The sequence below is a fragment of the Peromyscus eremicus genome, chromosome 1 (assembly GCF_949786415.1).
Source record: "Peromyscus eremicus chromosome 1, PerEre_H2_v1, whole genome shotgun sequence".
In the NCBI taxonomy this organism is placed as follows: domain Eukaryota; kingdom Metazoa; phylum Chordata; class Mammalia; order Rodentia; family Cricetidae; genus Peromyscus; species Peromyscus eremicus.
The window spans coordinates 25174928-25200180 of NC_081416.1; the positions used below are offsets into that span (position 1 = coordinate 25174928).

Sequence of the window (25253 nt, forward strand, 5' to 3'; positions counted from 1 at the left end):
AAAATATATATATTAATCTTATAAATTTTGATATAAAATTCATACCTTAAGAAAAGTTTTTTTAAAAAAAGATTTATTTATTTATTATGTATACAGTGTTCTGTCTGCATGTATGCCTGCAGGCCAGAAGAGGGCACCAGATCTCATTACAGATGGTTGTGAGCCACTATGTGGTTGCTGGGAATTGAACTCAGGACCTTTGGAAGAACAAGCAGTGCTCTTAACCTCTGAGCCATCTCTCCAGCCCCCTTAAGAAAAGTTTTAAAGAGTCAAAATAAAACCAAAGGATCATGAGATTAATAGCAAAAGAATAGTGCCTTAATTTTGGTTTTTCTTCTGTTCCATATCCGGTGGCTCTTCTGACATGATACAGAGATTTTGGATTTTTCTTTAACAAGCATGCTTGGGTTTAGAGAAGGAGAGAGCCATGCTCCAACTCCAAAGCTAGCTTTAATTTTTAATTGAATTGGGACTACAAAAAGACAATTTGTGATAAGTGTCTGTAGCTAGAGTTTTCCTGCCTGGCCCACAGTCAGGGCAAATCTCTCTCACCTGCCAGTCCCACAGCCACTCAGACCTGACCAAGTAAACACAGAGACTTATATTGGTTACAAACTGTATGGCCGTGGCAGGCTTCTTGCTAACTGTTCTTACAATTTAAATTAATTCATTTCCATAAACCTATCCCTTGCCACATGGCTCGTGGCTTACCAGGATCTTCACATGCAGCTTGTCATGGTGGCGGCTGGCAGTGTCTCTCTGACTCAGCCTTCCACTTCCCAGCTTTATTCTCCTCCTTGCCCCGCCTATACTTCCTGCCTAGCCAACGGCCAATCAGTGTTTTATTGATTAATCAGCAACACATTTGCCATACATCCCACAGCAAGTGTCTATAGAGAAGAGCAGAAACAAACATTTAGGAAGACTTACGAAATTTTATATGTGATATACCAATAGGCCAATTTACTCTTTTTCTTGGGACATTTTTCTGGATGATTTGTCCTTTTTCTTCAGATGTCTCATTTGTCCAGTGTAGCTTGAGTTTTCCTGCCTGGCCCACAGTCAGGACAAATCTCTCTCACCTGCCAGTCCCACAGCCACTCAGACCCAACCAAGTAAACATAGAGACTTATATTGCTTACAAACTGTATGGCCGTACCAGGCTTCTTGCTAACTGTTCTTACAGCTTAAATTAATCCATTTCTATAAATCTATACCTTGCCACGTGGCTCGTGGCTTACTGGCATCTTCACATGCTGTTTCTCACCGTGGCGGCTGGCAGTGTCTCTGACTCAGCCTTCCACTTCCCAGCTTTATTCTCCTCCTTGTCGCGCCTATACTTCTTCCTGCCTGACTACTGGCCAATCAGTGTTTTATTTACCAACCAATCAGAGCAACACATTTGCCATACAGAACATCCCACAGCAGTCCAGTGTTGTTCAGATTTCTTAGCTGGATGCTTTCATTCTCCTGAAAGACAAAAATAAAACCCTTCCCCAACCCTAACTTTGGGGAGGTTCCCTTTTAGCAAGTTTTATCTGATTAAATGAGAAGCATTTGTTAGTGGTATAAGTTAGTTTAAATTGAATGGTCTTGCTGGTTGTTGAATCTCTTCTAATTAAGAGGTCTCTCTTGTTTAAATCGAACCTTTATCAATTTTGATGGTATCCATAGCTTTTCTTCTCCTGTGGAAACAAAAGCAAAACCTCATCCCCAATGTTATACATACATATCCTGGCTTCCATTCTGAGGTCAGCACATCTGTAAATTATACAGGCTGATTTAATTCTGTAGTTTTTTCTATTACCCAATGTCTCTTTACAGCTTTTGTTCCTTTCTCATTATCACTGAGAAAATTCAAAGTTAATAGAGCATTATATAATCTGTTTCTGGGGGTTTTTGTTACCCTTTTCTGTTTATTTAGCATATCCTTTAGAGTTCAATTTGATCTTTCTATGACTGCTTGGCCTGTAGGATTATGTGGTATACCTGTAATATGCTTTATATTGTAATAAGCAAAAAACTGTTTCATTTTACCAGAGACATATGCTGGAGCATTGTCAGTTTTAATTTGTACAGGTATACCCATGATGGCCATAACTTCTAGCAAATGTATGATTACAGAATCAGCCTTTTCAGAACTCAAAGCAGTTGCCCATTGAAATACTGAATAAGTATCAATGGTATGGTGTACATATTTCAATTTTCCAAATTCTATAAAATGAAGCACATCCATCTGCCAGATTTCATTCCTCTGAGTACCCTTTGGGTTACATCCTGCTGGTAGTGGAGTCTGATTGTAAAAAGAACAAGTAGGACATTTCTTTACTATTTCCTTGGCTTGTTGCCAGGTTATGGAAAATTCCTTTTTGAAACCTTTACTATTAACATACGTTTTTTATGAAATTCTGAGGCTTCCAGCACATTTCCTATCAATAGTTTATCGATCTCATCATTACTTTGTGCTAGAAGGCCTGGCAGACCAGTATAGGATCGAATGTGAGTTATGTATATAGGATGCTCCCTATTCCTGATTATGTCTTGTAACTGAATAAATAACAAAGTTAATTCTGACTCATCAGGGATAAATTCAGCAGTTTCAATGTGTAAGACCACTCTTTCTGTGTACTGAGAGTCAGTAACTATGTTGAGAGTTTCCAAAAAATCTAGTAATACCATCAGAATGGCATATAATTCTTATTTTCGGACAGAATTATAAAGATTTTGAGCCACTTTACTTAAATTTTCTGGTTTGTAACCTGCTTTTCCTTTTTGGTTTGCATCAGTATAAAATGTAGCTCTCTGCCTCCCTAGTGCTTTGATTAAAGGTGTGTGCCACTACTGCCTGGCCTCTATGTTTAATCTAGTAGCTTGTTCTGTTCTCTGATTTTCAGGCAAATTTTATTAGGGTACACAATCTATCATCACATCCCCCCAAATAAAAAAGCTTTTACCACCTTCCAATAGTGTCTAAGGCTGGGGACCACACTCTGTGGGCTAAGGATGCAACTTGGTGGTAGAGCATTTGTCCAGCATGTGCACGGCCCTGCTTTAATCCCCAAGACTTGGGCCAAACTCTAACATCCACTAAACTTTCTCTGACTTACTCAGCTGGAATAACTACCTGTGAGTTTTTCTGAATACTTTGAAGGTCTCAGCATTTTTACTCTTTCATGTTAATTAAAGGACAACATCATTTTATGAGATTATACATTCCTTTAAAGCCAGGGTTTCTGCTTTGAGTAGCTACTAAAGCAACTCAAATATGTTATTCCTTCATGCCACTTCTGTTGAACTCAGCTAGTTCTTCTGTTGTGCGTGGCCAGTCATCACCTGCTGCTTCTGTGTTCCTCAGTCAGGGCATGGATGGCAGAGAGGAAGAATTAGCATCTGCTGAACAGGAGCCGTCCCATTGGGCTGAGCATGACGCTCTGAGGTTGAGCACATATTTAATAGTGGGATGGTTCCAGGCTCAAACAAGAAGGAAGAAGAAACTATATATAGCATTTACCTTCACTCAGAGTGATCAGTTTAGAAACAGAATTTCAAAGTGGAGTTTTTTCATGCCTTTTCCTTACTTTCCTCTCTTAGGACCCTGTTTTTTGCCCCCTGATTGCTCCATCAAATTCCCTCAAGCTCAGAAATAGCACAGTTTACATCCCGTTCTCAAAATGAAGGTGTTAGAAAACTACTCCAATTTAGCTGACTGATCAGATGTGAAGACCTTAAGTAACCTGATGCTGCATTGGGAGGCGTCAGCAGCTGGAAAGCAGAATCTTTTTTTTTTTTTTTTTTTTTTTGGTTTTTTGAGACAGGGTTTCTCTGTGTAGCTTTGCGCCTTTCCTGGAACTCACTTGGTAGCCCAGGCTGGCCTCGAACTCACAGAGATCCAACTGGCTCTGCCTCCCGAGTGCTGGGATTAAAGGCGTGCGCCACCACCGCCCGGCGGAAAGCAGAATCTTATGCACTGTGAGGAAGGAAATATTTTGAGATATGTGTGAGAAACTGAAAGAGGGATAAATGAGTCTCAGAGCCCATGAACATGTCCCTCTTCTGAGGAGAAACAGCATTGGCAGTGTACATCAGGAAAGGGTTTATAAAGCAGGCACCAGGCATATGCCTGGACTCCTAGCACCCAGTGGGTAGAGACAGGAGAAGCAGGAGGCCACAGCAGCTTCAAGACCAGGCTGGGCTGCGTGAGACCCTGTCTCAAAAAATAAAAAAACAATATTATTTAAAGGAAAGAAAAATTGTCAAGTGGACAAACGTAAAGAGGGTGTGGTGGAGCACACACAGAGTCTCAGCACTCTGAGCAGAAGGATTCCAAGGCCAGCCTGGCTGTATTAGTTTGCTTTCTGTCTCTGTAATAAACACTGACCAAAACCAACCTGGGGAGAAAGGGTGTATTTCTGCTTACAGGCTACAGTCCATCATCCAGGGAAGCCAAGGCAGGATCAGTGCAGGTACTTGAATCAGAAACCGTGGGGGAAGGACACTGCTTCCTGGCTTACTTCTTGTGGCTTACTCGGCTACTTTCTGGGAGTTTTTTGGTTTTTTTGTTTTGTTTTTGTTTTTGGGTTTTTTTGTTTGGTTTGGTTTGGTTTGGCTTTTTGAGACAGGGTTTCTCTGTGTAGATTTGGTGCCTGTCCTGGATCTCGCTCTGTAGACCAAGCTGGCCTGCCTCTGCCTCCCGAGTGCTGGAATTAAAAGTGAGTGCCACCACTGCCTGGCTGTTTTTTTTGTTTTGTTTTGTTTTGTTTTTTAAGGCAAGGTCTCACAATGAGCCTTGGCTGGTCTCACTAGGTAAACCAAACTGGCCTCAGATTCATAAAGATCTGACTGTCTCTGCCTCCCAAGTACTGAGATTAAAGGTATGCACCACCACACCCAGCTTGGCTACTTTTCTTATACAGCCGAGGCTTCCCTACCCAGGCATGGCACTACCCACAGTGGGCTACAGTGGGCCGGGATAGGCTGTACTCTCCTGTATAAGTGACCTATTAAGAAAAGGCCCCACAGACACATCCACAGGTCAGTCTGACGGAGGCCTTTCCTTAGTTGAGATCCCCTCTTCCAGATATGTTTAGATTTGCATTAAATTGATGAAAACTAGCCAGCATGGCAATAGAAAGTTCAAGGCCAGAATCAGCTACATGGTGATCCTTTGTCTCAAAAACACTAAGACATAAATAGGTAGGTAGGTAGATAGGTAGGTAGGTAGGTAGGTAGGTAGGTAGGTGGGTGGGTGGGTGGATGGATGGATAGATAGATAGATAGATAGATAGATAGATAGATAGATAGATAGATAGAGAAATAGAGAGATAGAGAAATAGAGAGATAGATAGATGAATAAAGTAAGCAGATAAACCATTGACTTTATTAAATCACAGATAATTTTTTTTCTTCTTGAATCTTCTTAGGAGGATGGTTTGTTTATCAGCAGAGGAATGAAGTTCACAATAACTGTGGCATCGAGATCTACTATCAGACAGACATGCAGAGCACCTCGGAGAACATGTTCCTGGAGCTTTTCTGTCAGATTATCTCTGAGCCTTGCTTCAACACCCTACGCACCAAGGAGCAGCTGGGTGAGAAGGCCATGGGGATTGTGGAGTCCTGGAGACTGGAATGAACAGCTTTTATTCTCAGCAAGCATTTCCCACATGTAGAGTCATGTGACATTGTGTGTCAAGCCTGCTATATTTAGAGGGACTTGTGGAAACCTTGTTTACAGGGACTGCTTCTAAAAGATGCACAGCTAATATCTTGGCTGTTCTTTTTCCTCCTCCTCTCCTTCCTCCTCCTTTCTTTTTGTGGTGAGGAGATTGAACCCAGTCTCCTCTTTGTAGGGGCTAGGCGAGTCCTCTGCCGCTGAACTATATCCTTAGCCCTAGTGTTGAAGCGATTTTGATGAGGTGATGCTGGGTTTCCACTGGATGCCGTGCAGAGGACACCTTACGTTTTAGGGAGGGAAGAAAGAATGCAAAGAGTGGACTTACAGGTAGGGAGGCGGGAAGCAAGTTGTACAGAGGACCTTAGCTTTGCCAAACTTGGAGTTATCTGAGGGGAAATGTTATCTCTTACTCATCCTGTGTCCCAGGCACAGGAGGAGCTAAGTGCTTGCAGTTTTAGACTTGGTTAAAAGTCTTGGAGATGCTGGCAGGTTTGATGGATGAGGAACGTTCACACCTAGAAGGTGAAGCGTCATCCTCCATTGCTTAGACCATTCTAGGCCATTCTGGGCAACATGAGACCCATCTCAGAAAACCACACAACAAGAACAAAAAGAAGTTCAGAGGAACCCCATAACAGCTTGGAATAAATGTTTTGACAGGATATGGATGTGTCTCTCCACATACTCTGTCATTTTAGAGTAACCCATGCTAGGTGCTGAGCATGGAAATGGACGTGTTATGGATAGTCCTTCCCTTTAAGGGGCTCACAATGGCTGACCTATAAAGGTAATTATGTATGTTTCGGTGTGGTAATTGTTCCTGTAACAGCGTCCATACAGCAGAGCTCCTCAAGATAGCAGCTTCCCCAGAGGCCCCAGGATCCAGGGCTGTCCTTAGTGGTAGATCCGTGCAGAGCTGCTGAAGGAAAAAGCCAGAAGCTAAATGGAGAAAAGGGTTGGGGATGTTAACTGTGAGGGTAAGGTGACTGGCACCCTGGGAGGACTGCTGCTTCCTCAGAGCGCTGTGCCCACATGGTTGACAGATGAGAATGCCTGAGACCTGGGCACGCTCTGAAGCACTGAATCACTTTCTCCTGGTGTCACAGCCACAGACTGTGATTGTTGCTCCCGGGCCACAGTGGGTGCCTCGTGGCACATGCTGAGCCTGCCATCGGTTAGACACTGGATTCCATTCTGACAAGGCGGCTTCCTGTGACTGCAAAGGCTGCTGCTATCTGGTGTCATCGAGACCCAGAGATGTACATGAAACAGGAAAGACCTCCAGGGTGGGCAGGGACAAGATCTGTGTCCGGAAACAGCTGTACCCAGCTAGAGGGGCATGTCCCTGTGCCAGAACATGGAACTGTTGACTAATCATAATGAAGAGACTGAGACTGACTAAGACACTTTCAGTGCGCCGTCTGCATGCACAGTGGCAAGTGTTGGATGCTAAAAGCCGCCAGGGGTATGCAGTTTGCTGTGCACCGAGGAGGCCTGATGCTGCTTTGACAGCATGTGATGATTGGTGGTCCACACGGCAAGCATCCAGTGGGAAGTCTGTGACTGCCGAGGTGAATGGGCAGTTGACTGTCCCTCTTAGAGATGGAGTCCTCTTCTCCACAAACCTGATCGGTAGCCCCGTCTTTGTGTTCCATAACAAATACGGTGCTGTTGACTACCACAGAGTCACAGGTGCCTGGGACAGCAGCCCCTGTAACTGAAGGTCTGTGCCCAGATCGCCACCCCCGCCTTGCTCCAAGAGTGAGTGATAACACGGCTTGCTTCAGGTGGGCAGCTCCTCCAGACCCTGCCATATACAGGTGTTCGGGACCCCAGTGTGGTTCCCCTTAAGGCAGCACCCATCCACATGGACTTTCCTTCTTCTGGCTATCAGAGCCTTGTCTACATCTAAAACGTTCCCATGGTGATTTTGATGTTGTAGGCTTCACTATTGAATTTGAGTAGGAAGACATAGCTAGAGTGGCTTTGAACTAGAAAAACAAAATAAAATAATGTGAGTGCAAAAGATGGGAGATGAGAGGTAGAAACTGTGTTGGGGGAGGGGCGTGTATAAGCACACAAGATGTTGATAAAGCTGTGACCTTCAGTTAGCCCTGTCCTAGAGAGTCGGGTTACCCAGCGCTGGTCCAGGAATAGATTATCAAGTAAATGCGTTGTAGAGCCAGGGTCATGTGAGGCACTTGGTAAAGCAAAGGAGTTAGGACTTGGCTAGGGCATGAAAATGGGCTCAGCAGTTTGTAGGAAGGGGGATAACGAGCTTAGACGGCAGACTCCGGGAACGTCACAGAATGTGAATTTGAAGGATGAACATGGTCAGCCTCCAGTTTCTATTCTTTAGTCAGAGGTTCAGCTCTGTCCTGAGGAAGAGGACAGTGTCGTAAATGGCCGTGTTTCCTCAGATGTGAGTGAGCTAAAATAGATTTTATTTGCTCTGAAAGACTAAGAGTGGTCCAGTGCCAAGGCCCTGACTGGCTGTGTGTGTGTCCTTCAGGCTATATTGTCTTCAGTGGACCTCGCCGAGCCAATGGCATCCAGGGCTTACGCTTCATCATCCAGTCAGAAAAACCACCTCATTACCTGGAGAGCAGAGTAGAAGCCTTCTTACTCACCATGGAAAAGGCCATAGAGGACATGACAGAGGAGGCCTTCCAGAAACACATTCAAGCGTTAGCAATCCGTCGACTCGACAAACCAAAGAAGCTCTCTGCAGAGTGTGCTAAATACTGGGGGGAGATCATCTCGCAGCAGTACAATTATGACAGAGGTAATGTTAAAGAGCTCATTGTGGCGTGGGAGTGTGCAGTTGAGAGCATCACAGCCACCTTGTGCAGTGTTCATTTGTAAGTGTTTCAGTATTCATTTGGCAGTTTATATAATGTAACAACCATTTCCTGCTAGAGACTATCTTCTCCAACACCAAAGCTGGTCTCTACGTTTCACATTCATTTCACTGTTTCTGAGACTACTCTGAGTGTAGCCTGAGACTCTGAGCACTGATACATGAGCATCTCTTTCCTGTCCGTGACTGGGGGTAAAAACGCAGATTAAACATTCATAAGGCATGCTACCGGTGCACAGTTGAGGAATCTCCAAAGACCTCCACTGCTCTCAGATGTAAAAGAGCGATGGGTTAGTGTCCTGTGTCCCATTCCGTCCCCATTTCATACAGAAGAGGTCGAGCAATGACGCCAAAGCACACAGGACGTTCGGAGGCAGCTTTTATTCCTGGCACCACCAAGCTGCCGGTCTCTACCAGTCATGGCTGCTGCCTCACTTTCCTTACCTGAGGTTTTTGTTTTTGTTTTGTCTTACGGAGACAAGGTCTCGCTGCATAGCCTTGGCTGGTCTGGAGCTGGCTATGAAGATGGGGCTGGCCTCAGACTCACAGAGATCTGAATTCTGCCTGCCTTGGCATTTCAAGTCCTGGGATTAAAGGGCATGCACTACCTTGCCTGACCTTTACCTGTGGTTTTTCTAGCAGTTCGGTCTACTCCTGATGATAGTGATGGCTATCGTGTTTGAACGTTTACCATATGCCTGACATCATTTGTCATATGGCATCCTCTTGGGTGTCATTATAACTTTACTAAGTGGTTGTTTCCTTCAATCTCCAGATAAGGAAACAGGTGTAGAAAACTCAAAGTGACTGGTCTCAGATCCAGCATCCCACTGGGGGTGAATCGAACCTGGTTCCCAAGCCAAGTCTTAACTTTTTTGCAAATACTTTACTTGGAATCTATCCCCTGCCTACTTAGATGGTGGCTTTCGAATGTGGATACCTGGGCTGGAGGGAAGAGTGACAGGTGTCTTAGCCTGAGCTTGATCCCTGGAAGCCGCAGGTGGAAGGAGAGGCCCAGCCACAGACACAAATGAAAGGGAAGTCTTTCAGATTGTGGGTACTCAGCAGGCTTAGAGTGAAATGCATTGTCTTTCCGTGCAATGTTTTAGACTGTTTAATGTAAGATATTAATAAATCACTGCTTGGTTACCTTTTCAGATAACATAGAAGTTGCATATTTAAAGACACTTACCAAGGATGATATCATCAAATTCTACAAGGTCAGTGGACTTGTTATCTAGATTTGATTTGATTTTCTAATTAGTATTTTTGTGTTTAATGTGTGTGGGTGCATGCATGTCGAGCGAGGTCAAGCAGCGTGCAGAAGTAGGTTCTCTTCTACCGTGTGGGTCCCAGGTTGTCAGGCTGGGCAGCAAGTGCCTTTTTCCAGTCGGGCCGTCTCATTGGCTCCTGAGTTTTGGTTCGTAGTGAACTACTTGCTGTACTGTGTATTCGAACTCGTTCAGGCTGAAGGCGCTTTTGTAGAATTAAGGATTTAACACTTTGACCTGTTACTGTTAGATACAGTCCCCCTGCACCTCGGAGGCCGCTGTGGCTCTTCTGGTGTCCAGGCCCCATTTCCAGGCTCCTTTTCTGTTTTCTGCTTCTGCCATGCTGTTTAAATAACATTGCCGAGCTTTTCAGTGGGCAGGAGAGAGCAAAGGAAACAACACACTGGACAGCTTGTTTCCCAGACTGACTGTGACCAGTGCTTCAGGGTTTCCAGTGTCTGTGCTTCCTACAAGAGCTCCAGAGGAAGGAGAGGCACACGCCATTAGGGTCTTCCAGCACAGCTTTAAGAGAATCCTTGCTGCATCTAAGTCTCTCCCTCCATAATGACATAGAGTAGTATATAAAACAAGTACATGTCCTAGTTAGGGTTATCATTGCTGTGATGAAACACCGTGAGCAGAGCAACTTGAGGAGGACAGGGTTTATTCGGCTTACACTTTCACATCACAGTTCATCATTGAAAGAAGTCAGGACAGGAACTCAAGCAGGGCAGGAACCTGGAGGTAGGAGCTGATGCAGAGACCATGGAGGGGTGCTGCTTACTGGCTTGCTCCCCATGGTGTGCTCAGCCTGCTTTCTTATGGAACCCAGGACCACCAGCCCAGGGATGGCCCCACCCACAATGGGCTTGGCCTTCACCCATCAGTCATTGATTGAGAAGATGCTCTGCAGGCTTGCCTACTGTTTGATCTTGTGGAGGCATTTTCTGTCGAGTTTTCCTCCTCTCAAGATGGCTATAGCTTGTGTCAAGTTGACATAAAACAAGCCAGCACAACATGTCAACTAAAAATTTCAAAGTTTATGCCACAATAGAGTTGTACTTATTTGAAGTGTTACATATTCTTTGTAAGTTGTTGGAACCTCTAATTTAAAAGCACCACCGCCTGGCCCATACCTGTTTTGAATCCGTGTTTTTGAGTGATGATATTTGAGCCATTTGGGGGGTAGAAATGGATGGGTAGTCACTTCTGTTGCCTTGTGTGGAGGAAAGCCTCTCATTGCCCCTAAACTACTGTTGTTCCTTTTCTTTTCTTTTTTCTTTTTTCTTTTTTTTTTTTTTTTTTTTTTTTTTTTTTTTTTTTTTTTTTTTTTTTTTGGTGGAGCTGAGGATCGAATCCAGGGCCTTGCGCATGCTAGGCAAGCACTCTACCACTGAGCTAAATCCCCAACCCCCTGTTGTTCCTTTTCAATAACAGCCTTGAATATTTCATGTATAAAAGCAGAATTCTGGCCTGACAATAACCCCAAGTGGCCTTTGTGTGGTGAGTGTAGAGATGTGTGTTCACTGAGGCTGCGCACTCAGTCCTTAGTTCATTATCCACAGGGCAGCAGCAGGAGCTTCTAGGGTCTTTGCAGACTAGGACTCAGATGCCCACCCCCACCCCAAACTGGTGGATCTGTGACTCGGTTCGGACCAAGTCACCTAAGCTTTGAAGCCTCAGTTTCCTGATCTACAATATAGAGTTTCATTTGGATGAGGTGTGTGATTGCCACTTGGCGACATTTATTAAATCGTCTTGGGCTTTTTTTTTTGATACTTTAAATCAGAGTGTGTTTTCCTTCTCAATGTTATGGAGTAAATTCCAGCTGTTTCACTTTTTGAGGACAAGTATTTGTTCTCAGTCGCTTACAGATGTGGACAGTCACGTTCAGTTCTGTCTGGGTTCTGAGATCATCATCCTGAAGTATTACTAATCACATTTGTTCACATTCCGCATCTCAGTATAACCTATAATGCCGCCAGGAGGAACGGAGTATTGCTTTTCTCTACAGTATGCTGTTGTTTATTTAAAATTACAGTGCATGCTTATTGAGTTTGAAAATAGTGATTATAGCACCGACTCACTCTTGGATTTAAGAGAGTATACCAGCTTGACTAAACGCAGAAGAGTCTTCCTCTAACTGCCCCCCAGCTGGCATTCTGCAAGGTACTAACAAGCCACATCTGGGAGAAAAGGCTTCCTGTGCGTTAGCCTTTAAAGTAGCCAGTGTTTGCTTTATCACAATTAATAAAGGGTTCCTAAACACTTCTCACTATGGAGCCTTTTTTGCAAGGAATTTGTAAAGTGTGTCTCTGGAGTTCTGGTTTACAAAAAGTTGGAGCAGTTTGTTTCTTTAAAAAGTGGGGGGTGGGGCTTAGTAAGGAAATGGAGAACTGTGAAACTAAGGAGTGTTCGTTCTGTCTGCTGTTTTAGGGGACAATCCACAGTGAAGAGGGACCCATCAAGAATAGATTTTTGATGTTCGGTGTGGTGGCAGACGCCTTTAGTAAAAGGAGCATATGGATGAATCTCTGAGTTCAAGGCTAGCCTTGTCTACATAGCAAGTTCTGGGCCAGCCAAGGCTACACAGTGAGGCCCTATCTTTTTTTTTTTTTTTTTTTTTTTTTTTTTTGGTTGGGGATGAAGGAGGCACTTAGAAAGAAGGTCTCACTGTGTAGTTCTGGAACTCCTCTGTAGACCAGGCTGGCCTCTAACTCACAGAGATCCCCCTGCCTCTGTCTCCCGAGTGCTGGGATTTAAGGTGTGGGCCACTACACAGGGTTGAGACCCTATGGTTGTGGTTGCTGTTGTTTTGTTTGTTTGTTTTTTTAAATGATCTTTGGAAGCAAACTTTTTACTAGAGTCAGAAGTTCTCAGAGGAGGTATTCCATGGTACTGGATGCAGGCCTGTAAGCTTCTAAAAAGAAAGGTTAGAGCAGCCTTGGGAGTCTACTCCAGGCTCTGTCAGGAACTGGGGAGCTGGGGTCGGACTTGCTACTCTTCAGCAGCAAGGCTTCCTGTTAGATACCCAGAGCCAGCTCCATGATAATTGTCCACTCACAACTGTTGAGTGGATTTGGTTTGTCTTGTAATCTGTGCCCTCTGAGAAGATGGCACGTTCCATCAGCTAAGGCATCAGCGGAAGGAAGCTTCGTCACAGTGATTATCCCTTTGTCAGTAGCAATAAAGGTCCAGCGTTAGGGAAAGGGCAGGAGGTACTTTTCCCTAGCTCTACTGGCATTGGGGGCTGTAAGCAAAGGGAATCCCTCAAAAGAACCTGGAACACTAAGAGCACTTGCTTACAAGCTGTTGGCCTAAGCACAGCATTCTGTCCATGAGTCCATGTCACTAAAATGAGCAGCGTCATGACAGCTTACAGAGGATGATGGGAGCGTGTGCAGGAGACTGCCATGTGCACGGCAAGACTCACCAAGTATTAGTTTCCTATCCCTGTGATCAAGGAGAAGCCACAGCTTACCACAGACCCCTGAATCACTAGAGGAGCCAGCATCATGGCACAGGCGTATGATCTTAGTACTGGGTAGGCTGAGGCAGGAGGACTGCACGTTCAAGGCCTCCCTGGGCTGCATAGCAATACTCTGTCTTCAAAAAAAAGAAAGAAAGGGGTAAAGAAAAAGAATTGTGATCACTAGGGGGCTCAGCCTGGCACCATGCGGTAGACGGAGAAGATGGATTTTGTATAGTTGTCCTTTTAGTTCCCCAAGTGTGCCCGTCCCCCACAAATAATAAATGTAAGGAAGGAGGTCAGCCAGGCATGGCGGCATATGCCTTTAATTCCAGCATTCGGGAAGCAAAAGTAGGCAAATTCCTGTGAGTTCTCCAGGCCACGCTGGTCCACATAGTGAGTTTGAGGCCAGTCAGGACTACACAGTGAGACTCTGTCTGAACAAAAGACGACTAGTAAATACTGAAGTAGCTGTGTAAGCCCGGGCATCTATTAATAATGAGTTTGAGCAAATCACTTAATTCCCTTGGGCTTGGTTTCCTCGTCTGTAAAAATGGGAATAACTCTTGGCAGTGCTAGGGGTGGGTATAGCCCAGTGGTAGAACATCTGCCTGGAATGTATGAGGTTCTGGGTTCGATTCCAAGCACCACAAAAAGAGAAAAATTAGGGCTTGCTTGCCTTCTTGAATTTTTTACAGGAAAATCTTGTGAAAGAAAAGAAAGAGAAAGGCCTCTTTTTGTATCGAACATGGTGGCTGATTCTCAGAGCCACAGAGAGAACTTTGTTCTAAGTTTCTTAATAGGGTAAGAGGGTGACCTTGGTTTTCTTTGTGCTTAGGAAATGTTGGCTGTGGATGCACCGAAAAGACATAAAGTGTCCGTCCATGTTCTTGCCAGGGAAATGGATTCTTGTAAGTATTGGATACTGACCTTTAAAAATTCCATTTTTAATCTGATATTGAGCCGTGTGATGGCTGTCCCTCACCATAGTCACTCGTCTTACAGAGCACCAGAAAGTGAAGATATAAACAAAATGTCCTAAGACGAGGTGTATTGTATTGAAGCAGACGTTCAGGGGGAGTGGGGATAGAGTGGTGGAGGAGAAAGCCTGTACCAGGTGATGGTGCAATCTGGGCACCATTCCAAAGCGGCTGTAGGGAAGGCCTGCAGGTGGGGGCATCTGCACACTCCTCCTCTTGATTTCTCAGGAGGTCAGAGCCTCAGAGTCTGCGTCAGACCTGAGCACTAGAGCTGCTGAGGCCCAAGCTATATGGCCTCAGTGACATCATCTTGGAGCGGGTGCTGGGACAGGCACTCGGGCCAAGGCTGTACGGCCTCAGTGACATCATCATGGAGCGGGTGCTGGGACAGGCACTCAGGCCTTGCAGCAAGCAGCTTGGGAGGATCTGAAAGTATTAAAGGCCTGGTATGGTTTATTTTTGAAATGAACACAGTCTAGCTTAGATTTTTTTTTTTTTTAAATTGCTCTTCTTGCAAGTGTTGAGTAGATGGTAACGCTTTGGTTTCCTTACAGGTCCTGTTGTTGGAGAATTCCCCTCTCAGAATGATATAAACTTGTCAGAAGCACCAGCCTTGCCACAAGTAAGAAACTTTAGGCATTGTCTGAGGACTTGAAGGAGCTTGTTCACCAGAACGCTTGAAAACCTGGAGGTTCAGTCACTAGTGTCGAAGCTGCTTCAGGTCTTCTCGAAGGTCCCATTTCTCGGCCTCAGCCCTGGTCTGCCTTGGCCTCTGTTTTGTTTTGGGGTCATGTAGCTCAGGCCGGCCTGGAACTCACTGTGTAGCCGAAGCTGCCTTGAACTCCTAACCTCCCGCCCCAGTCCCAAAGTACTAGGAATGCAGGTGTGCTCTGTGCTGTAGCTAGAGTTTTCCTGCCTGGCCCACAGTCAGGACAAATCTCTCTTACCTGCCAGTCCCACAGCCACTCAAACCCGACCAAGTAAACACAGAGACTTATATTGGTTACAAACTGTATGGCCATGGCAGGCTTCTTGCTAACTGTTCTTACAGCTTAAATTAATCCATTTCCATTAATCTATACCATGGCTCATGGCTTACCGGCATCTTCACATGCTGTTTGTCATCGTGGCGGCTGGCAGTGTCTCTCTGACTCAGCCTTCCACTTCCCAGCCTTATTCTCCTCCTTGTCCCGCCTACACTTCCTGCCTAGCCAATGGCCAATCAGTGATTTATTTACTGACCAATCAGCAACACACTTGACAAACAGACCATCCCACAGCACTGTGCTCTTGCTCCTCCTGTCTGGGCCTCTGGCCTGGCCTGCGTCACTCTGCACCAAGTCACCTCTGGTCATACCTTTTCCAGAGTTGACTTCTGGAGTGACAGTGTGTGCGGGCCCCTTTCCATACTAGCATTTACTTAAGGGGTGAGAAAATGGGCGATGTCATCAGGCCTTTGCTGGGTGGTCGAGTCAGCACACGTATGCCCGGTGAAAGCCAGGAATCTTCTAGCCCACTCATCCATGACCCTCTGGCCCGATTGCGGTATATGGGTATTTCATTGTTATAAACACCGCCCCCTACCCGCCACCTTAGCCTCCTCCCCCAACAGCTGATATGCTATTCAGTCTAATTTTTAAAGTAAACACACTAAAGAAAACTTTTTTTTCCTTTTCAGCCCGAAGTGGTTCATAACATGACAGAGTTCAAGCGTGGCCTGCCTCTGTTTCCCCTTGTGAAACCGCATATTAACTTCATGGCTGCAAAACTCTGAAGAGAATGGATTCGTTCCTGTGTCTCCCAAGGCCTGGGAAAGCAATCTTAACCACTTGAGTAGTTTCTGGCTTGCTATTAGACAGACAAACAGAAAAGAGTTATCAGACGTTATTATGTAGAAATGTTAAAAACCCAAAGTAATAAAATTATAAAATCTTATAGATGTAGAATATTTTTAAAACACATGCCTCTTAAATATCCTAATTTTTTTTTCCTTTTTAGTCCTCAGAGAAATTCCCTTATATTAACTGTTTAATCTGAAGAAAGCTACCCCAATAGAATCCTTCTTCCTTATCCTGTGAAATAGTCACTTGTCCGAAGATAATAAGAGTTTTTTTCTAAAAGATTTCAAAAACATTTAGAAAGGGTTACCTTTTAAAGAACCGATCCTCAACTCTGCTTTCTATTTGATAGTTTCCTATAAATCAACCGAAAACATTACATTTGGCAGATAACACACAAAGCAATGTCATTTTCTTTTATTAGTGAACGTGCTGATTATCTAAGGCATGGTTTTAATGTTTTTATAAAATTTGGGTATGTTTTTTAATCTTCTTAGCCAAATGCTGGAAAGCCCTAGAACACCCGATTTACAGTGCTAGAAACCCAGATTAACCTTACATCAAGTTGGGAATTTCTCAGGATTCCTGTGGGTTCTCTCTCATTGAATTCTGTTGACATTTCTGTTTTTCTGTAGTTGGTTTGCGGTGTTCCGTCAGCAGATGCTTGCTGCTGTATAGCGTGTGAGACATGCTGGGCTAACATCAGCTCTTGTAACTCCCTGTAATTGCTAGGGTGAAATTGTGATCAGTGTGTGAACTAAACCATTTGCCCCTTAGGGTCTCAAAAGGCAGCAAATACAAAGGCACCTCTTTGGAGATAGGAAACGGTTACGTTCTTAAATAGCCAGTCTCCTTCAGACTCTAAACGCCCTCGCTGCTTCCGGTCTCATCTTGCCTTAAGTGTTATTTTTTTGAATATATGAATATAAACATACAGATGATGACTGGAGTGGACTTTTAAAAAATATTTTTTTCACAAGATACTATTTTAGGTGAAAATGTTACTGTAGATTTAACAGCTGTTTTAAAATATTTGCTATTATTAAGACTTGCTTCAAGAGCAAGCGTGGCTGTTTCCACACACCGGCAATAGTGATAGAAAGTGCTCCTGTTTGTCCGCTGACTCAAGCAAGGTACAGAATGGCGTTTCCAAGTGACGTTTTACTGCCCCATAGGACTTGGTTTGCCAGGATTTTCTGCTCTAGAGTCTTGGCTTTTCACAGCTTAAGTTTTCATATTTGCCATTTTCCAAATAACTTGTGAACTTGGGCGGCCGTGGAGGCCGCTCTCCCCGTGGTGCTGCGACGTCTTTTATCCATGCATTTTAAGAGCCTCTCGGTGAAAATCCTGTCCTTGTCCGTCCCATCAGAAGGTCTGAGTCACCATTTCCTTCTCGTCTGAGCAATTGGCCAAGTAGCCAAGGCTGACTTTGAACTCCTGATCCTCCTGCCTCCACCTCTCAAGGGCCGGGATTAGGCGTGCGCCACCCTGCCCAACTTGACTATGCAGCTTTTCATCGAACTGCAAAATATATACAAGACAAATCCAACACTAGTCCTGAGTGTTTGAATCCATCATTGTAAAAGCAAATAACAGTCTGCTACCTTTTCTGTAAATGATTACATGCCGTCGAGTAACTTAGCTCTTTTTCAAAAGATGGGTACAGTTAAAAGCATGTCTTTGGTATGAGAAAAGGCCCTTGAAGCGATTGGAAAACGATCCCATGTCATCCTCCATGAACCTGCACGTGGTGTTGAGTGTGCTTCAGAGCTCCTGTGTGTCACTTGGCATCCTGACAGGTTCATCGCAGCGGGTCCAGGTTGTGGTCCATGAACTAGAACAGACTGCCCAGAGACTGCCATGTACTCACGCTTAGCAAGTGAGATTTGTGAAAAAGTCATGTTACCAGAGACTTAGAAGAGTCTTTTTGATCAGTTGATGTGTAAGAGCATGTGACACTGCCAGGATGGTGGGGTCCTAGGGTTGTCCTGTTTACAATAAATCTCCTGAACCCAACCTCTGTGTGCTGGATGATTTTATAGTTTGTGTGGGATGGTGCCCACCCTCAGCCTCCCCTCAGTGTTCAGATCTGACAGGATCTCTTGCTTCTGCTATTCTGTTGCAGAAAGCAGTGGATTCGTGCATGTTTGTGTCCATACACATATATGTGCATATGTAGGTATCTTGTTGGCTAAAGCAGCTCAGTTTCAAACTCTTACAAATGGATAACTTCTCTAAGAGAGGAGCTCGGTGTTGGAGACCAAACTCTTGTTGAGCAGTGTGGTTGACACAAAACCAAGTTACCCGGACAGATGAAAAGAAATTGAAGGTTTGATTATCTGTATCAAAGGGTGAGTTCATAGTTAAAACTCTTCTTCCCAGTGGACACACTCAATTAGAGCAGGAAACTGTACCAGATTTACATGAATATTCTAGGAGATACAGAAGGGAACCCTTCTCTGTTCAATTAGTATTATTTATCATAGTAACAAAATGGAGAGTCAAACAGCTTGTGATCATTCCAGTAGATTAATAAGAGCATTTTAGGGAGCTTATGACGAAAGTGTCAGCAAACGAAGAGCCCACCTTCGCCCCACTAGGGGACAATATGAAATAGATACAGCCAGCATTTAATGAAGGAGTTCAGACACTTCTCCTAAGGCCCTCATGAGAACACCTCTAATGAGGGAATGTCTTTCTGGATGCTGTGAAAATAGGTTGCTCTGATTGATTGATTGATTGATTGATAATAAAGCCATTTGGCCTATGGCAAGGCAGCTTAGAGGCAGGCAGGAAATTCAAAGAGAGAGATAGGAAGAAGGCAGGGGGAAATGCCAGCAAGCCGCTGAAGGAACAACATGTAATGGGACGTAGGTAAAGCCACAGAACATGTGGCAATACATAGATTAATAGTTGTGGGCTAATTTAAGATATAAGAGCTAGCTAGCTAAAGGCTTGAGTCATGGCCGTGCAGTTATAATTAATATAAGCCTCTGTGTGTTTACTTGGGGGATGCGAATGGGAGAGATTTGTCCCGACGGCCAGTAGGCCGAGACACAGGAAATTTTCCGACTGCACATCTCCAGTCAGACTTGTGTCTGAGGGCCTGGGCAGTGCAGCAAGGCATCAACACTGGGAAAAATGTCAAACTGTTCATGGGCAACACGGTCACAAACACAGAAAATCATTAGGAATCTTGGGAATTCTATTAACAAGATAACGGGATAAGAAGAAAAGATGGTAAAGACAGGGCAACATTAACAAACCAACTGTGCGTATACGGACAACGGGATTTCCATGTTTCAGTAACTCAAAGTCTGAAGACTCTAAGGGTAAAGTTCTAAGAACGTGGAAACTTTCGTACTAAAATTGTAACCAGATGCAGCAAGTTCACAACCAGGTCATGACTCTCAGGCAGGGAGAGCATGGACGTTATGAGAAGCCTTCAAGGGGAGCGTGGAGATTTTATTCTTAGACCTCACAGCAAGACCCTGTCTCAAAAATAATAAAGGCAAATTGGAATTGGTGTGGTGGCTTGTGCCCAGCAGAGGTAGAGGCAGGCAGATCTCTGAATTTGAGGCCAGCCTGGTCTATGTAGTGAATTCCAAAATAGCCAGGACTACACGTTGAGATCCTGTTTCTAAGAGGATGGAGGTGTGGCCAAACTGAGATACTTTTCTATGAGGGCTGACCTGGAATTCAGGCTGGCCTCAATCCCTTGACCTCCTACCTCCACCTTCCGAGTGCTCAGATTACAGGCCTGTGCTACCATGTGGCTAAGAAGTATATTCTAAAAGAGGAGTTGAGGGTTCGTTTATTTAGGGTTCTTTAATGGTTGGCATACACAAAGACGACCATCATCAGTTTTTCTAAAGTTCACATGGATGTGTCTTGAGACGTTGGTACACATTTGAAGTGAGAAACACAAATCCTGGATTTTGTCCCCAACTGGGTCTGGCTGCGCATGCTTGTCATCCCGGCAACGGGGATATGAGTCATGAGAGCCAAGGGTATCGATGGCTATGTTTTAAGAAAGCAAACAAAACCTCCAGGAATCTACCCTGCAGTTTTGTGGCGCATATGGACATGGACACACTGCTTCACGGAGGCCTGGGGGGCAACTTTGGCTTCTTTACCAATAGGGAGTTCATCTGTCTTCCTTTCTTGTTCATCTCTTGGGACTCTGCCATCAATTATGAAGAAATGTTAACTATTTTTAATATTTTAAAATAATGGGGTGTGTTCACATGAGTGCACGTGTGTCTGTCAGAGGTCTTCCGGTGTCATTCCTCAGGTGCTTTCCACCTCGTTTTTAAAAACATCTTTTATTGTCCTGGGGTTCCCAGGTTAGGTCATGCTGTCTGGCCAGCAAGCCCCCATAGCTTAAAAAAAAAAAAATTTTTTTTAAAATTGTGTGTATGAGGGGCCACACCACCAATGTGGAGGTCAGAGATAACCCACCATGTGGGTCCCGGGGAATGAACCCAGGTCCTTGGGCTTGACAGCAAGCACGTTACTGGATGGGCCATCTTGCCGGTTTTCTTTTTTCTTTTTCTCTTTTTTTTTTTTTTTTTTTTAGACAAGGTCTCACTGTTTACACTAGGCTGGCCTCGAACTCACAGAGATTTGCCTGTCTCTGCCTCCTCCCAAGTGCTGGGATTGAAGGCATGTGCCACCGTGTCTGCCTTTTTTGTTGTTTCTTAGATGTTGATCTTGGATCCTGTTGTTGCCCTTCTGGTTGAACTGCTCTGGGCAAGAGCGCTGCTGACATGCAAAGCCAGCACTGTCCACCAGATGGAGACAAAACACTTCAGTGAAAAGTGCTCCACACAAACCCCGATTTCAATGCCAACTCCCAACTTACGTAATAGACCAATCAGGACAAAAATGTAGCATGCACGCCTGTAATCCCAGAATTTAGGAGGTTGAGGCAGAAGGATTGCAAGTTTTAGTCTAGCCGGGACTACACAGCAAGACCCTATCCAAAAAAGGAAACGGTAGGTGAAATTATTCTTGACCCTGTTGCTTGCCCTCCATTAGAAATTCTTATCATCATGCCAGGAACTGGCTTAAAAGTAACTCGTGGCTACAGCTGTATCTTAATTCATTTTGTCCACAGGTATCATTTTCCTTGTTAGGCTGTCAAAAAACAGACCAGAAAAACACGCTTTAAAATGGGACCCTGTATGTAAAATGAATAAAAAACAAATGGGACCCTATGTGTGGCTCCCCCCCCCCCTTACTCCTGAACCCACGGTCTTGCTCATGTAGGCTAAGCACGTGCTCACGTTTTAACCTCCATGCTTTCTTAAGGTGCCCATCCCCACTCCCTTTCCAGGCTCTTTGGTAACTTGATCTTTCTGTCCCTTTGTCCCCTTGTAGGTAAGTGGAGATGGCCAAAGAGATGTAGGTGACAGGCACTCCAAAGCCTCTGCTCAAGAACTTTTGCTCCCGTACCCCTCCCTCCTGTCCTCTGCCCCATCCTCCCGAGGTGCAGCAGCTCTCGCTGTCCCTGAGATGACAAGTGTAAGGACAAAGACCACTAAGGAAGGCAGAGAGGCTCAGGGGTCCCTTCTTGATGACCACTCTGAGCAGTGACTATGTCTGTGGGGATTATGGAGGTGTGAACTTGGTTTTGAGGTATGAGAGCCACTGCTGGGCAGCCTTCTGTTTGTGGATAAAATTATTCCTACGCAATCCATCACTGATGTTAACACGTTGGGTTGCCTCCGTGCAGGGCGGCGTGCATGCAGAGTGAGGAATGTGTTGCATAGCGCCTACCTGGGACCACAGGAAACAGGAGGTCCCAGGAAACAGGAGGCAGAGCCATCGAGGGTCTGGGCTGCGCATGCGTCAGCACAGGTGGCTACCTCCCTAAGAGAGAGGCGTGCCTTCCAGAAGCAGCCAGTCCTGCATGGTAGTACATCTCCCCCACCCCGCAAGCTAACAGATGGAAAGAAACTACATATTTCAACCCCTGATGGAAACCAGACCTTTAAGTTTCTGGTAAGCCAACAGGAGGTGACCAGGACTGGGGAGGTGTGGCCCAGAGGGTGGAACACACACACATCATATACACCACACACATAATTATACACACACACAGCCACCCAGTATTGCCCAACCATGAACCACATGGAACTTCTAACCTGGGTTGACAGATGGCCTTCTCACCTGCCTCTCTGCTCCTGTGTCTGTGGCTGAGGACTCTGGTGTCTCAGGGCACATGCGCAGGTTTTCATGACGCCCACTACACCGTGTCGACCTCTACCAGCGCAGCAAATGTCCGGTAACTCTGCTTCACTTTGACACCTCTGCTCAATCTTCCTCTCTCTCCTGTGTGTTCACCTAAACTGCTGCTGCCAACCTCGGGTGGCTCCTTTTATTCTCTTTGGGGGGGGGGGGGGAATTGAGTTCCTGACCTTTGGACCTTGATTTCCAATTAAGTGTATTGTCAAATATTAATGCCACAACTGGTGGATGAGCTTTAAAATAGAAAATTGTGTTGCAAGAATATCTTAATTATTTTGAGATAGGGTCTCATTGTGAAGCCCTGGCTGGCCTGGGACTCTGTATGTAGACCAGGCTGGCCTTGAACACACAGAAATCTGCCTGCCTTTTGCCTCCCAGGTGCTGGGATTAAAGGTGTGCACCTCCACATCTGGATTTTTTTTTTTTTTTTTTTTTGGCTATTTTTTAAACTGTATTTGGGGAGGAAACATTCGTGAGTGGAGTTCGGAGGGCAGCTTGTGGGAATTGGTTCTCCTACCATGTGGGTCCCAGGGCAGAAACATAGTTTGATGAATCCCATTGATTATAGAGTGAATTTCTTTTCTTTTTCTTTTTTTTTTTTTTTTTTAAAGATTTGTTTATTTATTATGTATACAGTATTCTGCCTGCATGCCAGAAGAGGGCACCAGATCTCATTACAGATGGTTGTGAGCCACCATGTGGTTGCTGGGAATTGAACTCAGGACCTCTGGAAGAGCAGTCAGTGCTCTTAACCGCTGAGCCATCTCTCCAGCTCCGGAGTGAATTTCTTTTAAGCAGAACTATTCAAAGAAAAATAAGTAACCCTAAGCCATTCCCTTATTCTACCTTATCACAGCCTGTGATTTCTTCCAGGTAGGAACTAGGTCAAGTTCCACTGACCGTTGCTGTGACCAAATGCACAGACAGCTGAGGATGGGGAGGCATCCACCTCAAGAGCAGCCTCCACTGGGTGCAGTGATACATGTCATCCCAGCACACAGTGTCCTCCCAGACACTAACGCTGGAAAACTGAGGGTCATCAGGACACAATTTCCCATCTTACCTACTGGTACCCTGAGGGTCTTTCAACCTTTCCTCCTTCCCCTCCTCCCCCTTCCTCTCCTCCCCCTCCTCCTCCTCTCCTTCAGGCTGCCAGCATCTTCTGCTTGGGCCCTGCATTACTCTCTGATGCCAGGCTTTGTACACTTCTCTGACTCTGCCTGCGCCATGCAGCCACTAGACAACTTTATCGAAAACCTCCACCTGACCGTGAGGCTCCCCACACCACCACGGTCTCATGTAGCTGAAGCTACCTGGAATCCACCCTGCGGCTGAGGCTAGCCTTAACTATTGATCCTCCTGCATCTGCCTCTCACCCGCTATGACACCATGCCTGACTCACCATGTGGCTTTTTTGCCTAGAGACTTTCTAGAGGTTTTTCATTTTATGTTAATGAGTCAACCCTATTTAAAATTTTTAAAGATTTATGTGTGCAAGCGTTTGCCTGCATGCATGTATGTGTACCACATGCATGTTGTGGTGGCAGATCCCTGGGACTGGAATTATAGATGGTTGTGGACACCATGTAGATGCTGGAAACCAAACCCAGGTCCTCTGCAAGAGCAGTAAGTGCTCCTAACAGTTGAGCCGTCTCTCCAGGCCTAACCCCATTTTTTTAAAAAACTAATAAATTGCATTTGGAGAAGACAGCTTTAGGTTTACAGCAAAACTGATCCATAAGGAGAAATTCTCTGAAGTTTTCCAAACCCCTCCATTGTGAAGGACAGCTCTAAATTTCTCCATCCCCTCCATTGTGAAGGAGAGCTCTGAAGTTCTCCATCCCCTCCATTGTGAAGGAGAGCTCCACAGTTCTCCACCCCCTCCATTGTGAAGGAGAGCTCCACAGTTCTCCATCCCCTCCATTGTGAAGGACAGCTCCACAGTTCTCCGCTCTCCTTCACTGCATTGGCGTGCTCCCTCCATTACTCATTTGGTGCTTGACGTTGAACACAAGGACTGGTGTGGTAAACATCCTTCCACGGAGCTAAGCCCGCCTCCAGTACTGGCGTTTTCCTCCTTTTCTTCTTCCATCCCGTGTATTCCCACCTTTACTTTCACACCACATGTATTCTATTACCCTTCTCACTCCCCCCTTTAAAGCCTTTGTTCTCCTTTCCTGGGCCCCGTTCTAAGTTCTACTCACACTTCCATATAAATACACCAACACACAAATTAGAAGTTACGATTATGAGCCGGGCGGTGGTGGCGCACGCCTTTAAGCCCAGCACTCGGGAGGCAGAGCCAGCCAAGGCCCATTTCCTCTACCTGAGGCTGAAAGTGTAGAACTGTTTGTGACATTCCTCATATATATCTCAGCACCCGGTGACCTGAGTTTGATCCCCAGGCCCCATATGGTAGAAGGAAAGAATTGGTTTCTACATATGCAGGCCATGGTACACATGTACCACACACACACACACACACACACACACCCCACTAAGGAAAACATCCTGTGTCGTTCTGCTGTGGTCAGGACTGATGAACTCTCTTCCCTTTCTGGTATTAATGACTTGCATCTTTTTTTCTTGGTTAACCAGGAGAGAGGGCTGCTCTATCTTTTCAGAGAGCCCGAATTTCTCTGTCACTTTTCCGTTTCCTGTGTCATCGATTTTCACTTTTTTTTTTTTTTCTTTTGCTGGCTTTGGGCTTACATTCCGATCGGTTGGTTTGGTTGTTTTTGTTCGTTTGTAGACAGGATTTTATGGAGCCCTGGCGGGTCTCAAACATGCTATGTAGATGAGTGCTGACATAACAGGCCTGTGCCACCGTGTCCAGTTAGGGTCACAGTGGGGCTCAAACCCCTGGTGGCTCTGGGCATACTAAGCAAGGCTTACATCCTTACTTAGCC

General features: G+C 45.2%; 1 protein-coding gene across 2 annotated transcripts in view; it reads left to right on the plus strand.

Moving 5' to 3' along the window:
* The window catches only part of Ide (insulin degrading enzyme), a 100623-nt gene extending 82515 nt beyond the window's left edge, over window positions 1-18108 (plus strand). For both annotated transcript variants that reach the window (XM_059258665.1, XM_059258659.1), the window contains exons 20-25: window positions 5421-5588; window positions 8187-8459; window positions 9693-9754; window positions 14113-14185; window positions 14809-14876; window positions 15933-18108. In XM_059258665.1, the coding sequence (XP_059114648.1) occupies window positions 5421-5588; window positions 8187-8459; window positions 9693-9754; window positions 14113-14185; window positions 14809-14876; window positions 15933-16028 (740 nt within the window). In that variant the 3' untranslated portion in view covers window positions 16029-18108. The remainder of the gene's footprint in view (window positions 1-5420; window positions 5589-8186; window positions 8460-9692; window positions 9755-14112; window positions 14186-14808; window positions 14877-15932) is intronic.
* The last annotated feature ends 7145 nt before the right edge of the window (window positions 18109-25253 follow it).